General features: G+C 43.5%; 1 protein-coding gene across 1 annotated transcript in view; it reads right to left on the bottom strand.

Moving 5' to 3' along the window:
- AFF2 (AF4/FMR2 family member 2) overlaps positions 1–21,824 on the bottom strand; it is a 499,888-nt gene that overhangs the window by 322,559 nt on the left and 155,505 nt on the right. The window contains exons 2-3 of the mRNA XM_029240247.1: positions 20,970–21,090; positions 11,231–12,091 (exon numbers count right to left, since the gene is read on the bottom strand). Of these exons, the coding sequence (XP_029096080.1) occupies positions 11,231–12,091; positions 20,970–21,090 (982 nt within the window). The remainder of the gene's footprint in view (positions 1–11,230; positions 12,092–20,969; positions 21,091–21,824) is intronic.

Raw genomic sequence — 21,824 nt, 5'->3', positions numbered from 1 at the left:
TCATAATATCAGACTCAATGTGAACAACTCAAAATGTTACACTGTTGTTTATACGTTTGGCCTTGGGCCAGATGTTGCACTCAAATATCCAACAAAACTACTTTCTTTGAGATTTATTTTAGGTGGATTGTGGATTCAGACTTAACTCTCTGATGTGGGTCCTTTTTGCCTGGGAAGGGATGTTAGATCTTCCCATCTCCCCAGTGATCTGAAGGCCACATTTGTTCAAGTAAATAGAGTAGAGCTGCAGAGAGATAGTTTGGGTGTCTCAGTACAAAGGAGAGACCAACTGGCGAGACTCCACTCAGGGTGAGCATCTTGATTTCATTTCCAGCAGGTGCCTGGGAGGGCATTTCTGGATGTCCCTTGGGAAGCCGGCTTCCCCAGTAAGTTTACATCAAGACCTGGATGAACAGGGGATGCTGAAAGGCAGAGGAAGGTCAAAGAAGAGGTTTGCTCTAAAACCAGGGTCATCTCCTTAACCAGCTTCAGGAGACATCAGTCCCATTGTAGAGTCTATGTGAATGGTGACCCCTGGAACTGCAAGATGGCAGCTACTTCTCCCATCAGCAACCTATTTAATGAAATTGCAACATAGTTGTAGCATTCTTCAATGGTACATACTTTAAGCAGTGAGCTATCACTGCTTATATCATAAAAAGCACAGCCCTTGAAACTCCAACCAACTGCCAAGGCTTTACACAGTCCATTTCATTTCGACATCCTTTTTTTCCATCAACCCACGCATTTCAACTTGAAGCTTCAGCTCAACCTCATCTCACCTTTAAAACCTCAACAAAATAGATCCTTTCTCCTATCACTCTTTCATTCTAAGTCACCTCAGAACCTAGTACTGCCGTGGAGGCTGGGCAAAAACTTCATGAAGTACCAAGAAAGCCATCGTTCTCTAGCCTTCTCCTCCCAGAATTCCACTGCTTTCGCAGGTTCCCCCAGAGAGACACACGGACAACGGCACAGGCATATGTACACATGCATACACAAACACCCCACACGCCGGCTATGAAGAGCCTATAGGGGCTTCCACAGACCATCAGCCCTTTCACCTCACTTAACCCAAAGTCACAGTCTATGCCAGAGGACATGCTATTCCTAGGATCTTAGAAATCCCTTCCACCCCACACCCAAGTCAAATACACACTTTTGTCCTCCCAGTCCAGAATCCTAATTGGGTTTAGACTAGGTTCTACTCCCTCGATAAAATGATAGGACCAGAAACTAACACAACATTGTAAAGCAACTATACTCCAATTTTTTAAAAAAAATGTCCCTACAGGGACTCCCACAAAAAAAAAAAAAAAAAAAAAAAAGATAGGACCAGCTTCTTTTTACTGGTTATCTCTGAGATCATCTCTTTGCATCTGTGATTCTGAGCCCAGACCGAGCACGCAAATGGTCCCCTGTCCTAGGAGCTTAGGCACTCCAATTCTAAGAAAGCAAAAGAGAAAATGACCTTCACCCCATGAGTCACTAAGGAAAGAGAACCCTCCTGAGCAGAGACGTGATTTGTGGTGCGAAGACTATTTCTAATCCTGGGTACCAAGCCTTCTTATCCATCTGCCTGCAGGCCTGGAGGAGCCTCTCCCCCACCGGCCAGCTCTACCTTCACCACCAGCACCTTTCCTGATCCAGGATTCTGCTCTCTGCAGGTTGTACAGCTGACCTTCCTCCCCTCTCTTCTCAAAGCCATCTTCCTATTGATGACAGGTAGAGCAAGCCAATGTTTTTTGCTGTCTGAAGCTTTGTCTAGATCTAGCCCAGGGGTCAGCACATGGTTTCTACACTGTAAGATGGTTGAAAGAAATCAAAAGAATATTTTGTGAAACACGGAAATAGGGGATATTTGAGTTTTGGTATTCACATGTAAAATTTGATTGGCATACAGCCATGCCCCTTCATTTACGTGTTGTCTATGGCTGTTCCCATGCTACAGTGACAGAGTTGAGGATTTGCCAGACTGTGTGTCCCACAAAGCTGAAAATATTTACTTCATGGAAAAAATTGCCCACCTAAGCTCTAGTTCATAATCAAGTCAACTGCATTAACAAATTCTTTTTTCTCTATTACTTAATTAGGAAGAAACTTTATAGCTACTATCTAAAGGATTTTTAAAAATCACTTCTCCACAACTGTATTTAACAGTTTATCCACAGTCAAAGTGAAGAGCTTAAAGAGAAGTTGGCTCAGAACCTTTGCGGACTAAACCTGAATTCAGTTCTGAGGTGCAGAAGCCCACCTCCCTCTTGTGGACTGGCTTGGGTTTTTCATAATGAACACTACTGGCCTCCCTCCATTCCCAGTCTGGGACGTGTGAAGAAATGACACTTCTCGTAGTGGGTAGACTCGTGTCCCCCCAAAACTCATATCTACCTAGAACCTCAGAATGTAACTATTTGGAACTATGGTCTTCGCAGATGTAACTAGTTAAGGATCTAGAAATGAAATCATCTTGGATATAGAGTGAGCCCTAAATCCAATTACTGATGTCCTTTTAAGAAGAGGAGAGGATACAGAGAGACATACAGAGGAGAAGGCCATGTGAAGACGAACGCAGAGAGTGGAGTGATGCGTCTACAAGCCAAGTAATGCCTGGGGCCACCAGAAGCTAGAGGAGGCCAGGAAGAATCCTGCTCTAGAGCCTTTGGAGGGAGCTCAACCCTGCCAATGCCTTTTTGGATTTCTAGCCTCCGTAACTGTGAGAGAATAAATTTCTGGTGTTTTAAGCCACCCAGTTTATGATACTTTGTTATGGCCGTCTATGGAAAACTAATATATCTCCCATTTCCAGACCCTGGTAAAATTTTCAAAGAACTTTCACAGCTAGTTAGTTCACGGATTCTCACAGTGATTTTCTGAGGAGGCAGTCGATGGATTCCCTGCATTCTTTTGCTAAGGTACAGGGAGACTCACCCATTCAGCATCTACGGATAAAAGCCAGGGATCCTTCCTGCTCCTTGCTAAGTACTCTTGAAATTTGATGATCTGTAAGTTTTTTCTATTACTATACTTGGGGGGCTCAAACATTTGAGAGACTTCTTACTCCTTCTATAACAATTATTTACATGCCCACTTTTAATTGACCCCTCATTCGCACCTAACGTTTATCTAGAGGATGGTTGTGTTTCAGCCACAGAAATCCAGATTTTACCTCTGTTGTCTGAGCATTCTGCTAAAGTCATCCTACCAAATAGACAAAAACTCAGAAACTTCATGAACCAAGAAGACGTCCTCTAACAAGTTGTGTCATATGTTACTCATTTAGGAATATTGCAAAAACACTACTTCTCACCATATTTGTAAATGAAAAACACATGAGTGTAACCTATAATACCATAGGAAAAATTGCTCTTTTGGTAGGTTTGGCCCCTGACTTTTGAAATATGAACCCATCAGGGGAACTTCAACTTACGCTGGATTCAGCTCATTATTCTCTTGCCCCTTACACGCCAGTAGAGAAGCTAATTTTAGAAAATTGAATTTCCATGGCATCATGGAAATGGCACTGATGACCTGGGCTCTAGTCCCAGCATTGCCATTTGCTGGCTGTGCGACTTTAGGCAAGTAACCCTTGGTCTCTCCCAGACTACATTTCTGCATCTGTGGAACGAGAATGATAATAATCCCAGGCCCCGTGAGAATCAAATCAAAATAAGATGGCTGGGGATTTGGGGGAAATAGGGAGATATTGGTCAAGGGGTACAAAGTTTCCGTTATGCAGGATGAATAAGTTCTGGAGACCTAATATACAGCATGGTGGCTATAGTTAATAATACCATGCTCTACGCTTGAAATTTGCTAAGAGGGTAGATTTTGTGTTCTCACCACATACGCAATGACTAGCATGATTGTGGAGGTTATTTCACAATGTTTACGTATATCAAAACATCAAGGTGTACAACATCTAGCTGTACACCTTGAACATACACAATTGTTATTTGTCAATTACACCTCAATAAAGCTGGAAAAAAATAAGATGATGTATATGAAAGCAACTGTAAACCATAAGTATAAAGGTAATAGGTTTTTGTTATTGTCACCTATATTATAAACTCTATTCGGTAACCAAAGCATAGCACTTTTTAAAAAGGTAGTCAATTAAAGATCGTTTGCTTTCACGTCAATTAAAAAAAAATACTTAAGAGACTTACAACAGCCATAAAGAGTTTTATAACTCCTTTCTAAAGCCCTTCGCATTCACTGTTTGGCTTGAGTCAATATGGTTATCTAGCCGTCAATTTTTCTTATTCTTTAGCACAGAATGTGTGAACAGTCTGTTTTTTATGACTGGCTCAGAATGTACTAAGCTAATCGATATATCCAGTGATAACAGGATGATTTGGAACACACGTAACAAAAGCTTATCGCTTTACTGCATACTGAATCTGTCAAAATATTTTCCTAGAAGTCATGTGAAAACAGAAGTCCTCCATCTTTCATTATGTTAGTGGGTGGTGACAAAACGCTTAGGAGACTTTCCTGAGTTCACAGCTTGGTGTCTTTCAGTGAAATGCAGCCTATAGCTGTTTATCTTTCTATAAAAAATGAGTTGAAATATGATAATAGTCCACGCCGAATTGGTATCCAATCCCAAAAGAAGATCCAATTCTAGTTTGCCCATATTGGCCAAGTCTTCAAAATTCCCCAACTGTTCTGAAGGTTGGGACTGAGAGGTGGGCAGACAAGGCTCACACACTCCAGGCAGTCAAGGCCCACACTCTTGAAGGGAGGCAACAGCTGAAGGGCCTTTACAGACAAGGTGGGTTTGGGCTTAACCACAAAGGAGAAGCACGCCCTCAGAGATTTACGGCTGGAAGAAACCTCACTGATGAGCTAATCTGAATTCCCCATCTAACGAGAGGCCTAGAGAGGTAAAATCTCTCTCTCAAGTTCACGCAGCAAGTCCAGGCGAGAAGTGAAACCCACATCTCAGGAGACCTCGTTCAAACTGTACTTTGTAATATACCACACATCCCCTCACAGAGGATTACTAAAGTGACGAATAAATAGCAATGTTTTAAAATGTATCCTTATTAATGATGATTTTAATTGGCAGAGTATAAAAATTAAAGGTTTTCTTTCAGAATAAGAATAAATCAATCTTTCCAACCAAAAAAAAAAAAAAAAGAAAGAAAAGTGTTAAAAGTGACAAGGGATTTAAAAGCACAGGGCACCAAGACTGTTGCACTGAAATCAAACAGTCTAATTAATTTTAAAAAATGGAATGTTGAAATAGCTGACATGGTTCCAGGATGTTGATGGCTGAATCACTTACACACAGCCTTAGAAAAGAAATATACATGCTAAAGAAGAGGACCTGAGGAGATGAGAGGGGGAAATAAAAAAAGACCCAGGCATTTGCACAACCTTTACTAGGCCAAAGTTGAGCTCTCTTCCCGAGTTTGACTAGAGAAAATGGAGGGAGAGGGGCTAAGGAAGGACAGGGGAGGAGAGCGTCGTTTGCAACAACCATTTCAGCGCTGCTCTAGAAAGAGCCTTGGGAAAGCAGGCGGAGGAAAACCGATGCCTACAGAGCAAGAAATGAGACGTGCTTTCGGGTAAGGGAATAGAGAACGCAGGAGCTCAGAAATTACCGCTTGAGTCGGTGACAGGGATTGGCCTGAGAGTTCCTAGGCCACCACCCATGAAGCCCCTGGGACAGTGGGGTTTCAAGTTCAGCATCACAATCTGGACGCCACATCACCTAGGCATTCAAGACACTTAAGGCTGGCTTTTTGAGCCCCATCTCACTTTGGTCCGATAAACCCTCAGTCACAGGCAAACCGGCCTATGCTCAGAATATACCTTGTATGTTCTTATCTCCCTTTTTTGTACCTGACAGTCTCTCCACCCATCACTAATTTGCACGCACGTGAACGGTCCTGCCCTGCAGATCCCTCTTCACCTATTGTGATTCCACCCAGTATTCAAGATCAAGTTCAAAATCTATCTTACTGGGCTTCCCTGGTGGCGCAGTGGTTGAGAGTCCGCCTGCCGATGCAGGGGACACGGGTTCATGCCCCGGTCCGGGAGGATCCCACGTGCCGCGGAGCAGCTGGGCCCGTGAGCCATGGCCGCTGAGCCTGCGCGTCCGGAGCCTGTGCTCCGCAACGGGAGAGGCCACGACAGTGAGAGGCCCGCGTACCGCAAAAAAAAAAAAAAAAAATCTATCTTACTCTGTAAATAAGTTCACTTGTACCATCTTTTTAGATTCCCCTTATAAGTGATGTTATATGATATTTGTCTTTTTCTGTCTGACTTCACTAAACAGAAACAGACTCACAGACTTCGAAAACAAACTTATGGTTACCAAAGGGGAAAGGTGTGGAGGGAGGGATAAGTTAGGAGTTTGGGATTAACACGTACACACTACTATATATAAAACAGATAATCAACAAGGACCTACTGTAGAGCACAGGGAACTCTACTCAGTACTCTGTAATAACCTATATGGGAAAAGAATCTAAAAAAGAATGGATGTATGTATAACTGAATCACTTTGCTGTACACCTGAAACTAACACAACGTTGTAAATCAACTATCCCCCAATATAAAATAAAAATTAAATTGAAGAATCTATCTTGCATTCTGCCTCTGTGAAACCTTCTGGGGTTACTGCTATGCATCACTTTCTGGTGAGACACCGTTATGATTGTGACGGTGGTCTCAGGCGCCCCCCCAAGACACCTTTTTTTAATCACCGAAATACGACAACCTTAAATAAATCCTCTCCCAGCGTCTCTGACCTCTCCATCACAAAGAACGTGAGGCTCCAAGTTCTACTGGCATTACTGACGATGCTTTTCAGATGCTCGGCGAAGCCGACTTCATTCAGCTTAGAGAGACACTGAAGTTGCAGGGGGGGCGGAGGGCAAATGAAGAGGGGTGGTGAGGAAAATGAATTTTAATCCCAATGAGACCAAGCAGTTGGAAGAGTTAGTCAAAAAGCATAAAGAAAAAAGCAACTACTATGCAATGGACTGGCAGAGAACATACAAAGCTTTCTGGATCCTACACTTCTACGGGATACATCTTAAGGTCAAGGTCTCTGCTGGCACCCTTGAAAGTGTGAGGCCTTTCCAAGGTTTCTCCATTCATTCCCAGCGAGGTGGGGATTAAAGCAGTGAGAGCCTTAGACTGAATACTATTTTATTTCCATAAGAATGGGCAAAAAAAGAAATTCACGATGTACATCAAGTGAAAAATGCTTAGCATGGGTTGCATCCAGCAGCTGGACGGCCTTCCATTCTTGGAAGGATCTGCCTCTACGGTTCCTGTGTAGCTGCCCGGGTGCATCCAGCTCACGAATGTTAAGTTCCCACCCTTCTCTACAGTTCTCACACAAGGGACCTGAGCTTCCTATCCACGTACGATAAATAAAGCTAATTACAGCCACAGTGTTCACTGCATAGGGTATAAAACAAGGCAGGCACAGTCACAAATGCGAGGAATAACTTTCAGCTGGCGGGCAAAGCGAGCCACTAAAATGAGCTAAAGCCAAATCCCATCATTCACATCAGTTCCGTTCAACTTTTCGAAGAGGCTCCTAATTTCGAGGCAACCGGAACCTCAGATAGTCTTAGGTCACAGCCAAGAGCACCTCGGAAAGCAAATGACCCTTTATGGTGATGACACTCCACACATTCATACTGTACTTATGGAAGCTTATTGGAATGAAAGCTTATTGGATGGAAACGCTGAATACATGATATGATTTTCAGATGCAGTTCACAGAAAAGTCTTCGAAGTGCAACTGCAGGACACATCAGTCTTTCGTTTGTTTGCTTGTTTGTTTCCTGGAAAGATAGTGAGTTAAGCTTTTAAACAAATCATTTGTTTAAAAAGCGTGCTTCCACTGAAAAGCTGACCTTTGGCAATAAAGCTGGATTTTATTAGTGTCCTTTTTAGTTAGTATTTATTAGTATCCTTATTATCGGTACAGAAATTCTAAGAAGCAAGGAAAGTTTCAAGGATGGGAAATAATTAAAATGTCTCCACTACGTACACAAGTGTAGACACAGAAACAAATAAGGGCACACACACACACACATGCACATTTCATTCCAATAATAAATAGTTTATGATCCCTCAACTCACTAATATCTTCATATCTGCTTATTCGTGTATCTGAGAACGTGTCTTTTTCCCGGTCATTCAACCCCCCACTCCGCCCAAATACACTTCATGAACACACATCAGCCTCCTGTCACTTGAGCCAGGGAAAGAGCTGGGAAAGCTCAAAGAAATCCTATGACTGCTCTATGGACGAGCCTTTTCAGTAATAACTCAAAACAATGCTACCACTCATTGTAGATGGTTACTTTGACCAGGGACCCAGAACCCCAGGCCTGGAACTCTTGGCGCCAGGGACTGGGGCTGAATTCTAATGCTAAGTGCTTTTGAAAAGTACATCAAGATTTAATAGGGTGAATGTCCAGACTCGGTCAGAGTTTCAGCCACATCAATTCCATTAGGTTCAAAGTTCCATAAGGCCCCACCCTGTCTGTACTTCCGCTCACGTTTTAATCTACACCTTCTAAGTTCTCTCTTAGGCTGGCTAACTTCTCATTCCCCTTCCGCTTATTTTTGGTTTTCACATTGCCCTTGAAACCTGTATATTACTCTCCTGACCTTAGGGCCCTAAGCTTCTCTCTACCCCTCCTTCAAATCCTTCCTTGACACCTATATTTTAAAATAAGTACTTTCTTCATTGATATCTTATCATGACTTCATTGCATCCGACCCATTTTTCAGACAAGGCTCTACCAAAGTCTGTTTGTACCGTCACTGAAGGCTGCGTACACATAGGCTGCCCCTTGGAGCATCACCACCAGAGCTGATGACAGCTCAGACTCCCTTTGGAAATGTACCTCTCATCGCTGTGCCCGAGCACTGAGTGAAAGCATGGAGTCGTTTCTGAATCTGGGCCAGCCATGTTGAGAATGTGTAAGAGAGAGGATTACAGTGGAGTGGATCTCAGCGGGTCTGTGACCTGTCACTCTGCCAATGAGGTGTTGATACAGGATAACAGACTTCTTGATGGGCCAGTGCTATTTCCAGACCAGTCCTGAGTAACAGCACTGCCGTGTAAAGAAAGAAGAGCAGAAGAGACCAGGGCGAGAGATGGGGCAAGAATGATGTCCCACCTCCCACTAGGCTCCCCCTCTTTCAAAGTAGGTTGCTTTCTGGCTTTTAAGTATCACACTCCTGTATTAAGTCATCAGGTGGAAATTAGGATTTAGGATTTCCAAATGACCATGCAGGACAAGAATAGAGTAAGACACAGGCAGACAGAGTACAATTAAGGAAATATAACTGAGGATGGATCTTCTAGCAATTGTTTACCTTTGTTCGTGTTATTTGATTAACATTATGGCTTAGGAAATGTAATCAAGTAACGATTTTTGAAGTTCATTCATTCAACAAACATTTATTGAGTATCTACTATGCGCCAGGCGATTGCTAGGCACTTGGGATACAGAGAAGAACGAGACATTCCTTGCTCTCAGGGAGCTCACAGTCTAATAGAGGAGACAGACACATAAACGAGTAACTACCATACAGTGACGTCAGTGCCAGCCAAGGTGTATATAAGGCGCTCGGCAAGCCCAGAGAAAGGACTTTGTCATTAAGCCTCGTGGAATCAGGGAAGCTTTCATGGAGAAAAGTGACAACCAAGTAGACTTGAAGGAGAAACAGGACTTCACCAGGAAGACAAAGGGGGGTAGGGAGAGACATTCTAGGCTGAGGAGGCAGCAGGCACAAAAGCAAGGAAGCGTGACAAAGCAGGACATGACGGGGAACCACAGGTAGCTCCGCGTGGCTGAGATCTCATCTGCATGTGAAGAAGTCGTGAAGTATGAGGTCGGGAAGGGAGTATGAGATCAGAGAGTGAAGGGCTTTGTATGTGGGACTAAGAAATTTGGACTGTTTCCTGGAAGCAATGAGAAGGCACTGAGGAATACAAAGCAGGGAGTGACATGGTCAGATCTGCCCGCTGGATCGGCCTGGATGGAAGATGGTTTGAAAGGGAGGTGAGCCTAGAGGGAGGGACACCAGACAGGAGGCAGCCCGGGCAAGAGATGCTCACGGGCACTTCGAAGGCGGTGAGGGTGAAGAGGTGACAGACTGGAGAGATACCTGGGAGGAAGCTTGACGAGACCTGATGATTGATGATGATACCAACAGCAAAACCGCCTGAGAAATGAAATAATACTCAAAAGATGCATTGAGAAAACCCAAACCAAGGGCCCCCGTCCTCCCTTCCTTGGTGTTCCCATCGTCCTCTGAAATCAGCGCATCTGCTGGGTGTGAATAAAAGAAGAGCCACAGGGTACATGTGGTCAGACTTCTCTAATTCAGACACCACTAACTCGGACTCTGCAATGGTTCAGACAGACTGTCTGTGAGTCCTACTGAGTAAGAATTTCAACCTACTTTCTTCCTCCGTGTCTTTTCAAGCCTTTAGTCACCAGTGAAAGCAGTGATTTCTTCTGCAATCAAGCGCTTGAGGTGCAGTAGACAGCCGCTCACGTGGTGGCATCTGAGAGGCACCCAATATATGCCCCCCACCCAGGGGCCACAAGGCCTGAGATCCAATCATTAGCGATTCATTCCTTTGGGAGAGGCTTTGGTCCCTCTGGACTTCTCTTTTATAAGGCAATGCTTTTGGCTTTGACAGAAGGGATCAAGGTAGTACAAGAGGGTTAGGTAGGCATCTGTAGAAGAAGGTGATGCAGAAGGAAAGATTGAGGGATACGGAAGATAACGTTAAGATCTTGCCAAGGAACAGCCCCGCAAGCGCTCAAGAAACTACGATTCTTAAAGAATGCCTTCCACTTCCGGTTCCAGCAAATCACACTTGTACATCCTTGTACCTTAAGGAACTTCTGTGTTTTATGTTTATGATACGCTATCAGTTAGCGAAGGCCTAGGGTGACTCACAGTCTTTTCATGTACCTCATCCTGCTTAGGACCAATGAAAATCTCCAGTGTGATTGATTTGTACAGAATATTACTACAAATGCATTCTCTGAGACTATTTTATAACTCATTCCAAATTATGGAGATTTAACTGTATTTGCAGAGTGTCAGTCAAGTCACAAGTGACAGGAGGTCAAGACTCAGACTCTGACCTTGAAGAGTCGCATCTACAGCTCAAGAAGGTATGAAACAAAACAAAAAGAAGCAAAACAAAACTTTAAAAATTACTTACTTCACTTGTTTGGAGAATGGTGAACTTTGGCAGTTTAGTCTTTGAACTGGGTGCACTGGGTTTGCCATCCAAGAGTGACCCAAATGACAGATTCCCAAAGCTGTTCTCGAATTCAATTGAAGGTTTCAGCGTGGGAGAGATGTCCGGGGCTTGGTCCTGACCATCCATGGGTCTGACATATGCGGTTGGTTTTTGCTGCCCCACGCTTGTTTTGCAGTAAACCCCTGGTGGGAAGTTTTGAACCACAAGGCCACTGCTGGGAGCTAATAAAGAGGAGGCAACTAGGGGAGACCCAGGCGCCTGCAGTGTAAATTCAGATTCTTCTGGTGAGCTGGACTGAAAGATTTCTTTGAACGTATCCCCTCCACTGGACTTGAGGTTACCGTCTTCCTTTGCGGGTGGGTTTGACTCTTCAGCTGCTCCAACTTGAGGCTGTTCAGCTGGGTAGACGAAGAAGTCTTCCAGCCTGGCAGGGGGCTGGTCCTGTGTTGATGGCTGCGTCTTGTTGGGCTGACTACCAGCCTGGCTGGCCGGTACCACGCTAGTGTTCTGACTATCTCGTGGCCAGTCAGGTTTTGACTTCCGGTTGCTGTGTATTAGGGTTGAATTCAGTATCACAACAGAAGGTGGAGGCATTGGTGCCGAGGAGTGAGTGCTATCCTGATGAGGTGTGATCATTCGGTTCTTTTGTTCTGGAAAAAAGCTTGGTTCATTTTTGTTGATGGGAGTCTGGGGCACGGAATTCTTTGGGATTCCCACTAGATGATTCTGATTAGAATGGTTAGTTAACAAATCCTTCATTTCATCATAGTTTCCCAGCGTGTTCTGGACTCGGTTGGCAAGTGCATCACCTTTGTTTGTCTAAAATAACAAAAAGATGGGGGTGGGAGGAGAGAGAATGAATAGGTTTGTGTTTCCTAATGTTAATGTTTCATACAGATGCCCTAAGTAGACTAGCATATAGGGTTCCTTAAAATTCTCATGCTGCCATATAATTTCATACATTTCATGTGCTATGTAAGAGAAAGAAATCAATAACACTGTTGAAAGAGCCTCTTGGAATGAGCTGTGGGATTAACGTCTGTATACTCCCTGGCCTGTTCTTACTTAAACACGCTCATTGGGAGAAAGTTTTAAATTACGTTGCTTACGAATTTTATTAGCAAAATAACTTAATTTAGGTCCAATGAGTTGAACTGTACATTCTACACTGATTAACAACTTCCGCTTACTGATCATTGGAATTATCATAGAATGTTCGACTTATGTTTGTTCTTGACATGTCAGCCCTTTGTGCTACATTACACCATGAAAAAGCCTTAGCCCGTTGGATAAGGAAGTCAGTTAAACTGTGCTATCATGGCTACATTCAGTTTAGAAAAGGCATGGGCTTAAACAACATTGAATTGAGCTAACGTATGACTAAAGTGAATCCAATTCCTTTTAATCAAAGACTGCATAAATTATTGGTGTCTGCCTACATATTCTGGGGGCAACTGTGTTTACATATTGATGATTCACACTCGTTTACTTTGAAATGGTGCAAACTGTTCATCAACAGTGACTCAAGCTCTCCTCTGTCTTTTCCAGGGTTTAGAAAAATTTATTCAAGAATTTAAACTGTTGGTTAAGTAAATCAAAACAAAGTCCGATTTTCAAAGTTGGCAACTACATCATTCTGTATGGAGAATCAACACAAGGACGTTTCAGTATACTCTCTTTACCTGCCAAAGGTGTTATCAAAACCAGCTGCTGAATTCAGGGGCAAAGGGCTGCTTTGTGTCTAGGCTGCATTACCCTGGCCCAAGATGCTGCAATGAAAGAAGGCTACCAGCATCCATGGAGACATCTGGCAGCAGGGCCAGCGCCTGGGGAAGACGGCCACCCTGTGTAGCCTCCATGTCCCAGGAGTCATAGGCAAGCTCTCCATGTACAGGAGGGGGTGACTACCTCCCCGCTGGTACAACCTCCACTGAAGACAGGTGTTTAACATCTAAGGTTGCTCACACGCCCTTAACACCTGGTGTGTGCCTATTCAAGCCTGGCATCTCAGGCTAAACCTAGGATGTATGGCTGCGTGCTGCTCTCTGTGTGTCACGACGGGAGAGTGTGCGGATGAATGGAGGGTGAAGTGCTGGAAATAGATGAAATCACCCAGGGAAAGGAAACGAAGAATGAGAAGATCAGGCTCAGGAGAGAGCCCTGTGGAACGTCAACCTTTAAGAGAAGAGAAGGACCCAGCAAAGGATCCAGAGAAGGAGTAACCAGAGGGAATCGAGCTGGTCAACCTTGGCCTTGTTATTACCATAATCCCCACATACTGTATATAGCATTCAACTCGGGTCACGGGGCAAATCATATTCAAAGACTAAGGAAAAGCATGCTAATGATATGCTAAGAGGGCTCCATGGGGGATGGGGAGTTTTAGAAATCAAATAAATATATGTCAGTTTTAGTTTTCTTATACTCAGGAACATCTTATATTGCATCACGTGCAACCTTGGTGCTGGAGGAGTGATTAAACAATTACAGTTCCATATAATCCTCGGCTGAATAATCACTCCACGTTCAGAAGTACATTTGAAAGGCATAATTTAATAGGTAGAGAAGGGTAGAAGTCACTTTTATTCCCTGAAAGTCCCTAGGTTTGTCAGTTTTAATGGCAGAAATTACTTTTCAGCTAAGGCAAGAATAAACTCTTTGTATACAGCAGTCTCCTTCAACGGAGGTGCCCAAGGAACCGTTTGGGCAGCAGCCAAAACCGGCCTCTATTCAATCCCTAAATTAAAAAACAAAGAGATTTCATTGTGGTCAGGGCCCAGTAGAATTCAACGCAAGCTGTAAATACTTGCAGGGCTGTGCTGGTCCCTCAAATAGTTTACCTCTTGGACCAGATGATTGCCTGATAAAAAGTGATACCTGCTATCTTCAGGATCTGACCCAACAAAGGGAAACAACACCATTTCATTTCCTATTTTTAAATGCCTCCATTTATATTGTCTCCTTTAATGAATTAAGACATGCTTCCTTCCATTAGACAAAGAGAATTCTATAACCTTTCCCTTTTTGCCTTAGCTACCAGGAAGCTCAAAGTTATTGACCTTTCATTGACAGTTCATTGATCATTTACTGAAAATTCTTTGAACTTTCATTGAAAGACAGTTCTAGAGAATCAGAACTTTGCCCCCAGATGTCACAGAGAACACCACAATACCTCAAAGTTCTGAGAAGTCATTCACTCTCTCTGGGCCAACATCATCAGGACCCAAGAACCTCAAGGCCCATTTGTTTGCAAGCAAGCTAGTCACATCCTTGTTCATATTTCAGCAGTAAGTAAAAAGGACATGTCCATCTTATCTTCAGTGGAGAGACCCTGCTTAGGTTTTAACGTCTCTTCATTTCGGTTTACTGTTTTACTGATCTGGGTTTCTGATGCATGCTTAGAATTTTTTTCCATCTCTAGACTTCAAAATATGCTTGAAATTAGGAGAATTTCTAAGCTGTCCAATGTCTAAAACTGTTGTCTACATGACTAAAATCAGACGAAGATTGAAAGCTCTCCAAATAAGTCTAGAAAATCCACCTCCTACTACATAGGGTCTACTACAGTTATGAGTTCTTCTCCAGCACAAAACTATGGGCTTTTCTTCAAGGTCAGAGACTACCTTTTATTCATCTTCGTGTCCTCAACACTTAGTACCATGTCTGATGCATCCTAGGTACTCAGCAAATTGTTGCTGAATCGAACAGAATCAAATTATAATTCATACCCTGCCTACATCAATAAAGGATCTGCAGTGGCCTGGAGTAAAGGGTACATAACCAGAAAAGCAAAGGTTAAGCTAACTTGGTTACTGTGACTGAACGTCAAATTGAACTTTGAGCTTCTTGATAGCTAAAGGCCAAAAGAAAAAGCTCATAGCTTATAGAATTCTCTTGTCTGATGGCAGGAAGCACATCCTAATTCCTTAAATGAGATAAACGTTTGCCGGATACTGAAAAGTGAAAAGGAATTCTTCTCATTGGTTCGGTTACAAGGTTACGAGAACCTCTGAACAGTAAAACAAGTCGTTTTTTCAGCACCAATTTTACAGAAGATGCAAAGACGTTTTTCACATGGCCTTTCCTTATGATGACTAAAAAGCAGAACTGTGTTAAAGTCTAACCCGGTGAAGGCATGCGTGCACACGGAGTTACGGGGCCAAGTTAATAGGTCCAACCGTAGGGCCTTCCTGTACACTAATGGCATAAGGGGTGGAGCTGGGATAACCTGGGGGGATGAAGGGAGGTCAATTCCCTTCCACTAGCTTCCTCACACAGCAATTGTCTCAGGGGGACTTGTGACCAGAACTACATAGCAGATATAGTTCAAGGCTGAGTTCACTGGTGACACTTTCTGAGTTGCTGATTGAAGGAAGATCCGTAACAGACGTGCTGTGGCTACAAGGAGCAATTACCGTGGTCATTCTAAAGCACACACTGGTAAATTCAAAACACTCATGAGGCTGGGTTAGGCACAGAGGACACACAGACACACAGCCTCAAGAAGTCCACCACTCAACAATCTCAAAATAATTAACAGGGCTTCCCTGGTGGCGCAGCGGTTGAGAGTCCGCCTGCCGATGCAGTGGACGCGGGTTCGTGCCCCGGTCCGGGAAGATCCCACGTGCCGCGGAGCGGCTGGGCCCGTGAGCCATGGCCGCTGAGCCTGCGCGTCCGGAGCCTGTGCTCCGCAACGGGAGAGGCCACAACAGTGAGAGGCCCGCGTACCATAAAAAAAACAAAAAAAAAAAATTAACAATACAGACCAGGTCATCAGAGTCAACTCTCTGCCTTCCCAACACTGGAGGTGGGTAACTGTCAACCAGTTTTTAAATTTCTCAAGATGTCGATATAAGATCCACTGGCTAGAAAACCCAACGGGGCCTGAAATACATTTATGTACACCTACATGATGGACGCTCATTATACACCATAGCAACTTCTGGTTCACACTAAATCGTCTTCTTCATCCTCCCGAGTCTTAAGAAACTTTTTAAGGAGCAAGGGATTCTTAGCCGTCCTGGTTGCACATTATAAACATGGCAAAAATGGAAATTTAGCCATTTCAATCAATTACAGGCTTCTTTCAATTCGGCCAATTCTTTACTTCCCGTTCTTGATAATTGGTTGATTCCTTAAAGGTAACCTCCACAGCCATTATTTTCTAAGTAATCACAATTTCTCCATCATCAAGGAAATGCATTTTCCAAGTATTTTCAGGCATAAATTACATGTCTGGTTTGTGGCTCATGACTAACAGCACTCCTTCATTTAAGCTTTTTGCCTCTTATTACTTCGGCAAATGCAGAGCTGCCTCAGTTTGCTTCTAATGTTATCTACAAATCAGTAATATAATTTCATTGCAAGACCACTGTGCTAGGAGACTACTGTAAAAAATGAACCTCAAAACTGAAATAGCAAAATAATTTCAGTTTTGAGGTTCATTTTTTTCTTTTATTTCATTGTGGCTAATATATGTGATTTAGTAATTCCTTTTTTTTAATTCTAATATTTTTACAGTTAATCTCTCTAAGCTGTAAGTTGCTATTTCTTTCTCTAATTATAATAATGCTAACACCTTGAATTTGTATAGCACGTTATGGATTTCAAAGCAAGGTTTCCGCGGATTGTCTGACTTGACCCTCACGAGCACCGCGTGAGTCAGCACAGCCATTCTGGTCTACTCTGGCCTCTACCTGCCCTGACCCAAATGACCTCGGATAAGCAACTTAATGTCTCTGCGCCTCGGTTTCCTCATCCTTGTTGAGCTGTGAAGAGCTGTAAAATGTCACTTGTTGTTATCATCAGTTATGTTTTCTATCAGCTACTAGTATTCACTTCAGAGAAAAGGAAACTCTAGGTCAGAGAAATAAAGTTTCTTCCCCAAAGTCACACAGGAGGTAAGCTTATCGGGTCTTCTGACTTCTTGTCGAGGATAAACAGCTTCCTGTTACAGATATGGAGTCACACTTATGCGGATATGAGGCTGCAGAGAAGCTCACCTCAAATTCCTCATGGGAAACACGGGGAAAATGCGTACCCATATGCTGTAAGGGCTAGGCAAGCACGTGAAGAGAGCTCTAGCACGGTTCCTGGCACACAGGAGACGCTTGGTACATGCCAGTTCCTCTTTCCTCCCCATCTTTCCACACTAATCTAGACACGTCAAACGGCTTCACATTTTTCAAGCACTTTTGAACACATCCTTTTCAGCAGCACGGCACAAACTCAGATTTCAAAGCGACAAAAGCAGCCACCAAGGGATGTTACCCACCAGCACCCCAATCTAGGGGTGGTCAACATTCTTTCCATTCTGGGAGTGGTAGAGATGAAGCCAAGAAGGGAAGGAAATCAGCCAGGACCATATTTCTTCTCTCTGCCAAGAAAGGGCAGTGGGTCCTAGGGACTGATGCTCATTGGCTAGTTTATGAACTACCAAAGCCATCGGAGAGGCGATCGGGCCTCGTTTTAGGATTTAGAGTGGCAAGAAGTTTCCTTAAAGTCCTGATCAACCACCAGGAATTTTGATTTCTAATTTGGTAGGCATTCCTACCACAACCCTCAGGAAGAGTTGTGGTAGGAATGTCCTCATTTCTACCGGTGGGCCACAGGCCAGCTCTAGAACTCCCATTGCCACTGGCATGTCCAGATACGCCAAGGGTGTCCACACCAGTCCAGGTCTAGGGAGCTTTTAGAGGTGTACATCTGTTCTAGTATCGTGATATGGGGCAAAGGAGAAGCACACTGCCCAGTGATCTCCCAGGAAACCCTGAACGTGTACACAGCACAAGATGGCAGTCAGTCATCAAAGCGGCAGTGAAAGAAAGAGAATTACCAGGTCATCAACTGTTAGCATTATTCCTTTCCTTCATAGTCTCGACTCCAAAACAAAGCCTCTTCCCCATCAAGTAGCATAAAGGCACCAGGCTGCTAACCACACACAGACCTGATGTACTCTTGTCGTATCAAGACAGATGACTTTTGAAAATGACAATGTTGATAACAGGTTCTTTAACTGCCTACTCAAAACTACACTACTTACATCTAAAAATAGATACGCATCTATATTACAGGCTTGTTAACGAGAAAGGGCATTTACCTTAAAGGTACAAGACCATTAATTCAACAAGACTTAAAATTATAAAGGGGGAAATAAGCCAAGGGTTCTACACCTCATAATAGTGTTAAGCATGGAGTAGATATTGAATTTTCAGAATGAGCCCTTTGAGTAAAGCTCATTTTTCTAACCCCTCCGAAGATAAGAGGTAAAACTCATCTGGTCATTCCTCTTTCTCAAGAAGGGATGAGGCATCTATCATCCTTTGACCTCTCTTCCACTTTCTAGAAAATATGGAGGCCACAGCTTCTTATCGTGTCCCCAATCTTCCTTCCACTCTCCTGCTTCTTCCTCATCCTAACATTCCATTCCCACCTTCCTCCCCAAGGCTCATCACTCTTCACATGTTCTCAGTTTTGTATTTTCTCATCTCCTCCGGGACCTTGCTCTGCTCATCATCACCTCTCTCTCCTGTGTCTTCACCCTCACCTTCTCCACTGACATTGGTTCCTTCCCATCAATCTCTAAACACGTTCACATTTCTCTCCCCTTAAAAAAAGCTTCCTTCCAAATAATTGTTCCCCTCTCGTTCTACGTATCTTCCTTTCTTCCCCCCTCCATACAAAGACTCTCTGCAAGATCAAGTCTACATTCACTGCCTCTCTTTCTTTATTTCACCTTTTCCCATTTACTCCCCAACCCACAATGACTACCACCATCACCAAAGAAAACGACTCTCCCTTTCACCCCTTAAATGTTACTGCTCCTCAAGATTCTCTCTTTGTTCTTCTTACCCAGCCATCTGGCTTAGTGATAATACCCATTCTCACAGCTTCCACTGCCACCTACGTAGTAACACCTAACTCTCTCTCCTGACCACTCTCATTAGCTCCAGATCCATACACCCCAAGCCTACTGGATATCTCTCCCTTGACATCTTAAACCCATCATGCTCAAAGCAGAATTAATTACCTTTTCTCTACAAGCACCAACCTTGTTGTCCTCCTGAACAACCTGTTAATAACATCAGCCTCCTCTCAAGTCTAAAAGATCGGAATCGTTCATTCCTATCGCACACTCCACCTCCAGGCAGACACCTGCCCTATCACTTCAACTTCCTGGCTCTACTCTAAGTCCAGCCTGCCATGAACCCCCCTCAGCCAACGACAACAGCTTCTTTATCTGCCTCTAGTTTCCCTTCCCTCCAACCCACCACTCTCCACACTTCCAACATCATCTTTACAGTTCTTCGTCTGTCCCAGCCACGTCCTAACTTTAAAACTCGCGATGACTTCTCTTCGCGTACAGACTCATGTCCAAACTCCTTGGTACGAGGTAAGAAGTCTTCGGGCATCTTTCCCCTGCCTACCTCTTCAGCAGTTACCATGCGGTCATGCCCTCACTCATTCGTGATGATCTCTGCCACTGGACAAGGAATTCCTTGAAGGCAGGGTCTACGTCTTATTTCCCTTTGGACACTAGTCTAAGACGTGGCTGGCACACAGTGGGCCTTCAATAAATCCTTGTCAAGCTAACCATATCTCTACATGCGCACATTCAAAGGCAGTATAGAAATTAAATCAATTGAGATAGGAAAAATGGATTATTAAGGATTATACTATTATTGACAAATTGAAAACTAATAGTCTCTTTGTCAGACTTACCACATTTGGAAGGCACCTGAGTGTCTCAATCAAGAGCTGCTTGCTTAGTCTGAACAAGGCACCGGGACTCTGGCCTCACTAGTCACCAGTCCAGACAGCTTACTGTCTACCCCAGTCACTGTCGCCTAAATGGTGCTCTTCTAAAATCACAACTCGTGAACATTTCCTCTATTGTTGTTTTACCTCTTAGATCATTTGTGTTTCATTACAGAAAATTACCCTGCTAGTAAATGTCAATAAAAACCAACCAGCTGCCAGCAATTCACCAAGATTCTTCTCCCAACCCCACCCCAAACAGAAAGTTCAGAGGCAGTCACTGTGAAATCAATACCTGTAGACATAGAAGTATGATCGTTATTGGAGCTACACACTAGCCAGAATACCACTAGAAAAATCAACCTAGCTACGCTACCTCTTCTGGTTGAGGCAATCTCCTAACCCATGATTATTCATCACCGGGAAAAAAATGATTGGCTTTTCCCTTTCTCCTAGAACAGTGATTTTCAAAGAGTACTCGAACCACTGAACAGCTGCTAACAACCTAAAATGGAAACAGAAAGCAGTGGCCTTGCCATGGATGGCACTGATTGGGAGGAGAAACCGACATATCCATTGACATTCTGATGAAGTCTTCAGGGGCTGCCACGCTGATAATCAAAGTGAGACAAAGTGTCAGGGGGCACTCCCTGCTGTAGGTAGTGCTGGGCAGGAAAGAATTCTTTGGAGACAGGAAGTCTCATAAGTCCCTTGCAAATCCTACTGTGTTCCCCCAAGAAGATGGAATTTGTCTCTGAAGACTTCCTCAGAAACTTGCCATTGCCCCCAATACAGCATATGTGTATATTTCATTTGTAAAACATATTCTCCTGGAGATGATTTGGGTGTTTTGCAAATAGATTAAATGTTGATTAGTGCATTCAAAAATATAACAAGCAACCATTTTCCAGAAAGATAGATTACATACATATTCAGCTACCTTGTAGGGCTCCCCAAAAAGATCAAAGCCTGAAGAAAAGAGATCGTCTTCTTGCTGGACTTCTTGATTTCTCCGCTCCCATTCCCTTTTCTTAAGTGCACTACGGTCTTGTTCATAGTGACTGACATGCAAAGAAAAAAGACAAAAGGAGACAAAGATGAATTAGTCATGTAAGTTATTTAGATCTCCCTTGTTATCAGTAAGGAGAAAAAACAAAACAACAAGCCGAGGCTACCCGAACTGATACTGCATAGAGAGCAGGGCTCCTTTTCTTTATTCTCAATGGGTTTAAGACCCTGACCAGTTCTTCCGAATACAGAAGAAAACAGAAACTTGCTTATTAGAAACTGTACTCGTGACCACTTAAGTATGGCATAATCCTCTTCCCTTGTCCTTACTTGATTACTACAGGCAATTACAGCAGAGTCCCCCAAAGTCAGTCCACTGCGCAAAAAAGTACTGAATTCGGGTTGCGTTGTGTTGCCAACTGCCTAGGGCTCAGAATTCACAGATGTCACGAAGTCCTAAGGGAAAGGAATTATCAAATATGTTATTGTGGATAAACTGGAATTCTGTCCTGGGCCCACAGCCAGTGTTAGCCTGTGGTAATGAAATCAAAGGAGAGGGAATTCCCTGGCGGTCCAGTGGTTAGGACTCCGAGCTTTCACTGCAGGGGGCCTGGGTTTGATCCCTGGTCTGGGAACTGAGAATCCCGCATGCCACGTGGGGCGGCCAAAAAAAAAGAAAAAGAAAAGAAAAATCAAAGGAGAGTTTAAGAACGTCTTCAGAAGTCTACAAAAATCCAAGTCACCCAATCAATCACACTCCTTTTTGTTTTGTGGGAAACTGTTCACA

The sequence above is a fragment of the Monodon monoceros genome, unplaced genomic scaffold (assembly GCF_005190385.1).
Source record: "Monodon monoceros isolate NGI ecotype Baffin Bay Population unplaced genomic scaffold, NGI_Narwhal_1 Super_Scaffold_22, whole genome shotgun sequence".
Taxonomy (NCBI): domain Eukaryota; kingdom Metazoa; phylum Chordata; class Mammalia; order Artiodactyla; family Monodontidae; genus Monodon; species Monodon monoceros.
The sequence above is the reverse complement of the archived record's forward strand: the minus strand, read 5'-3'. Positions and strand labels throughout refer to the sequence as shown.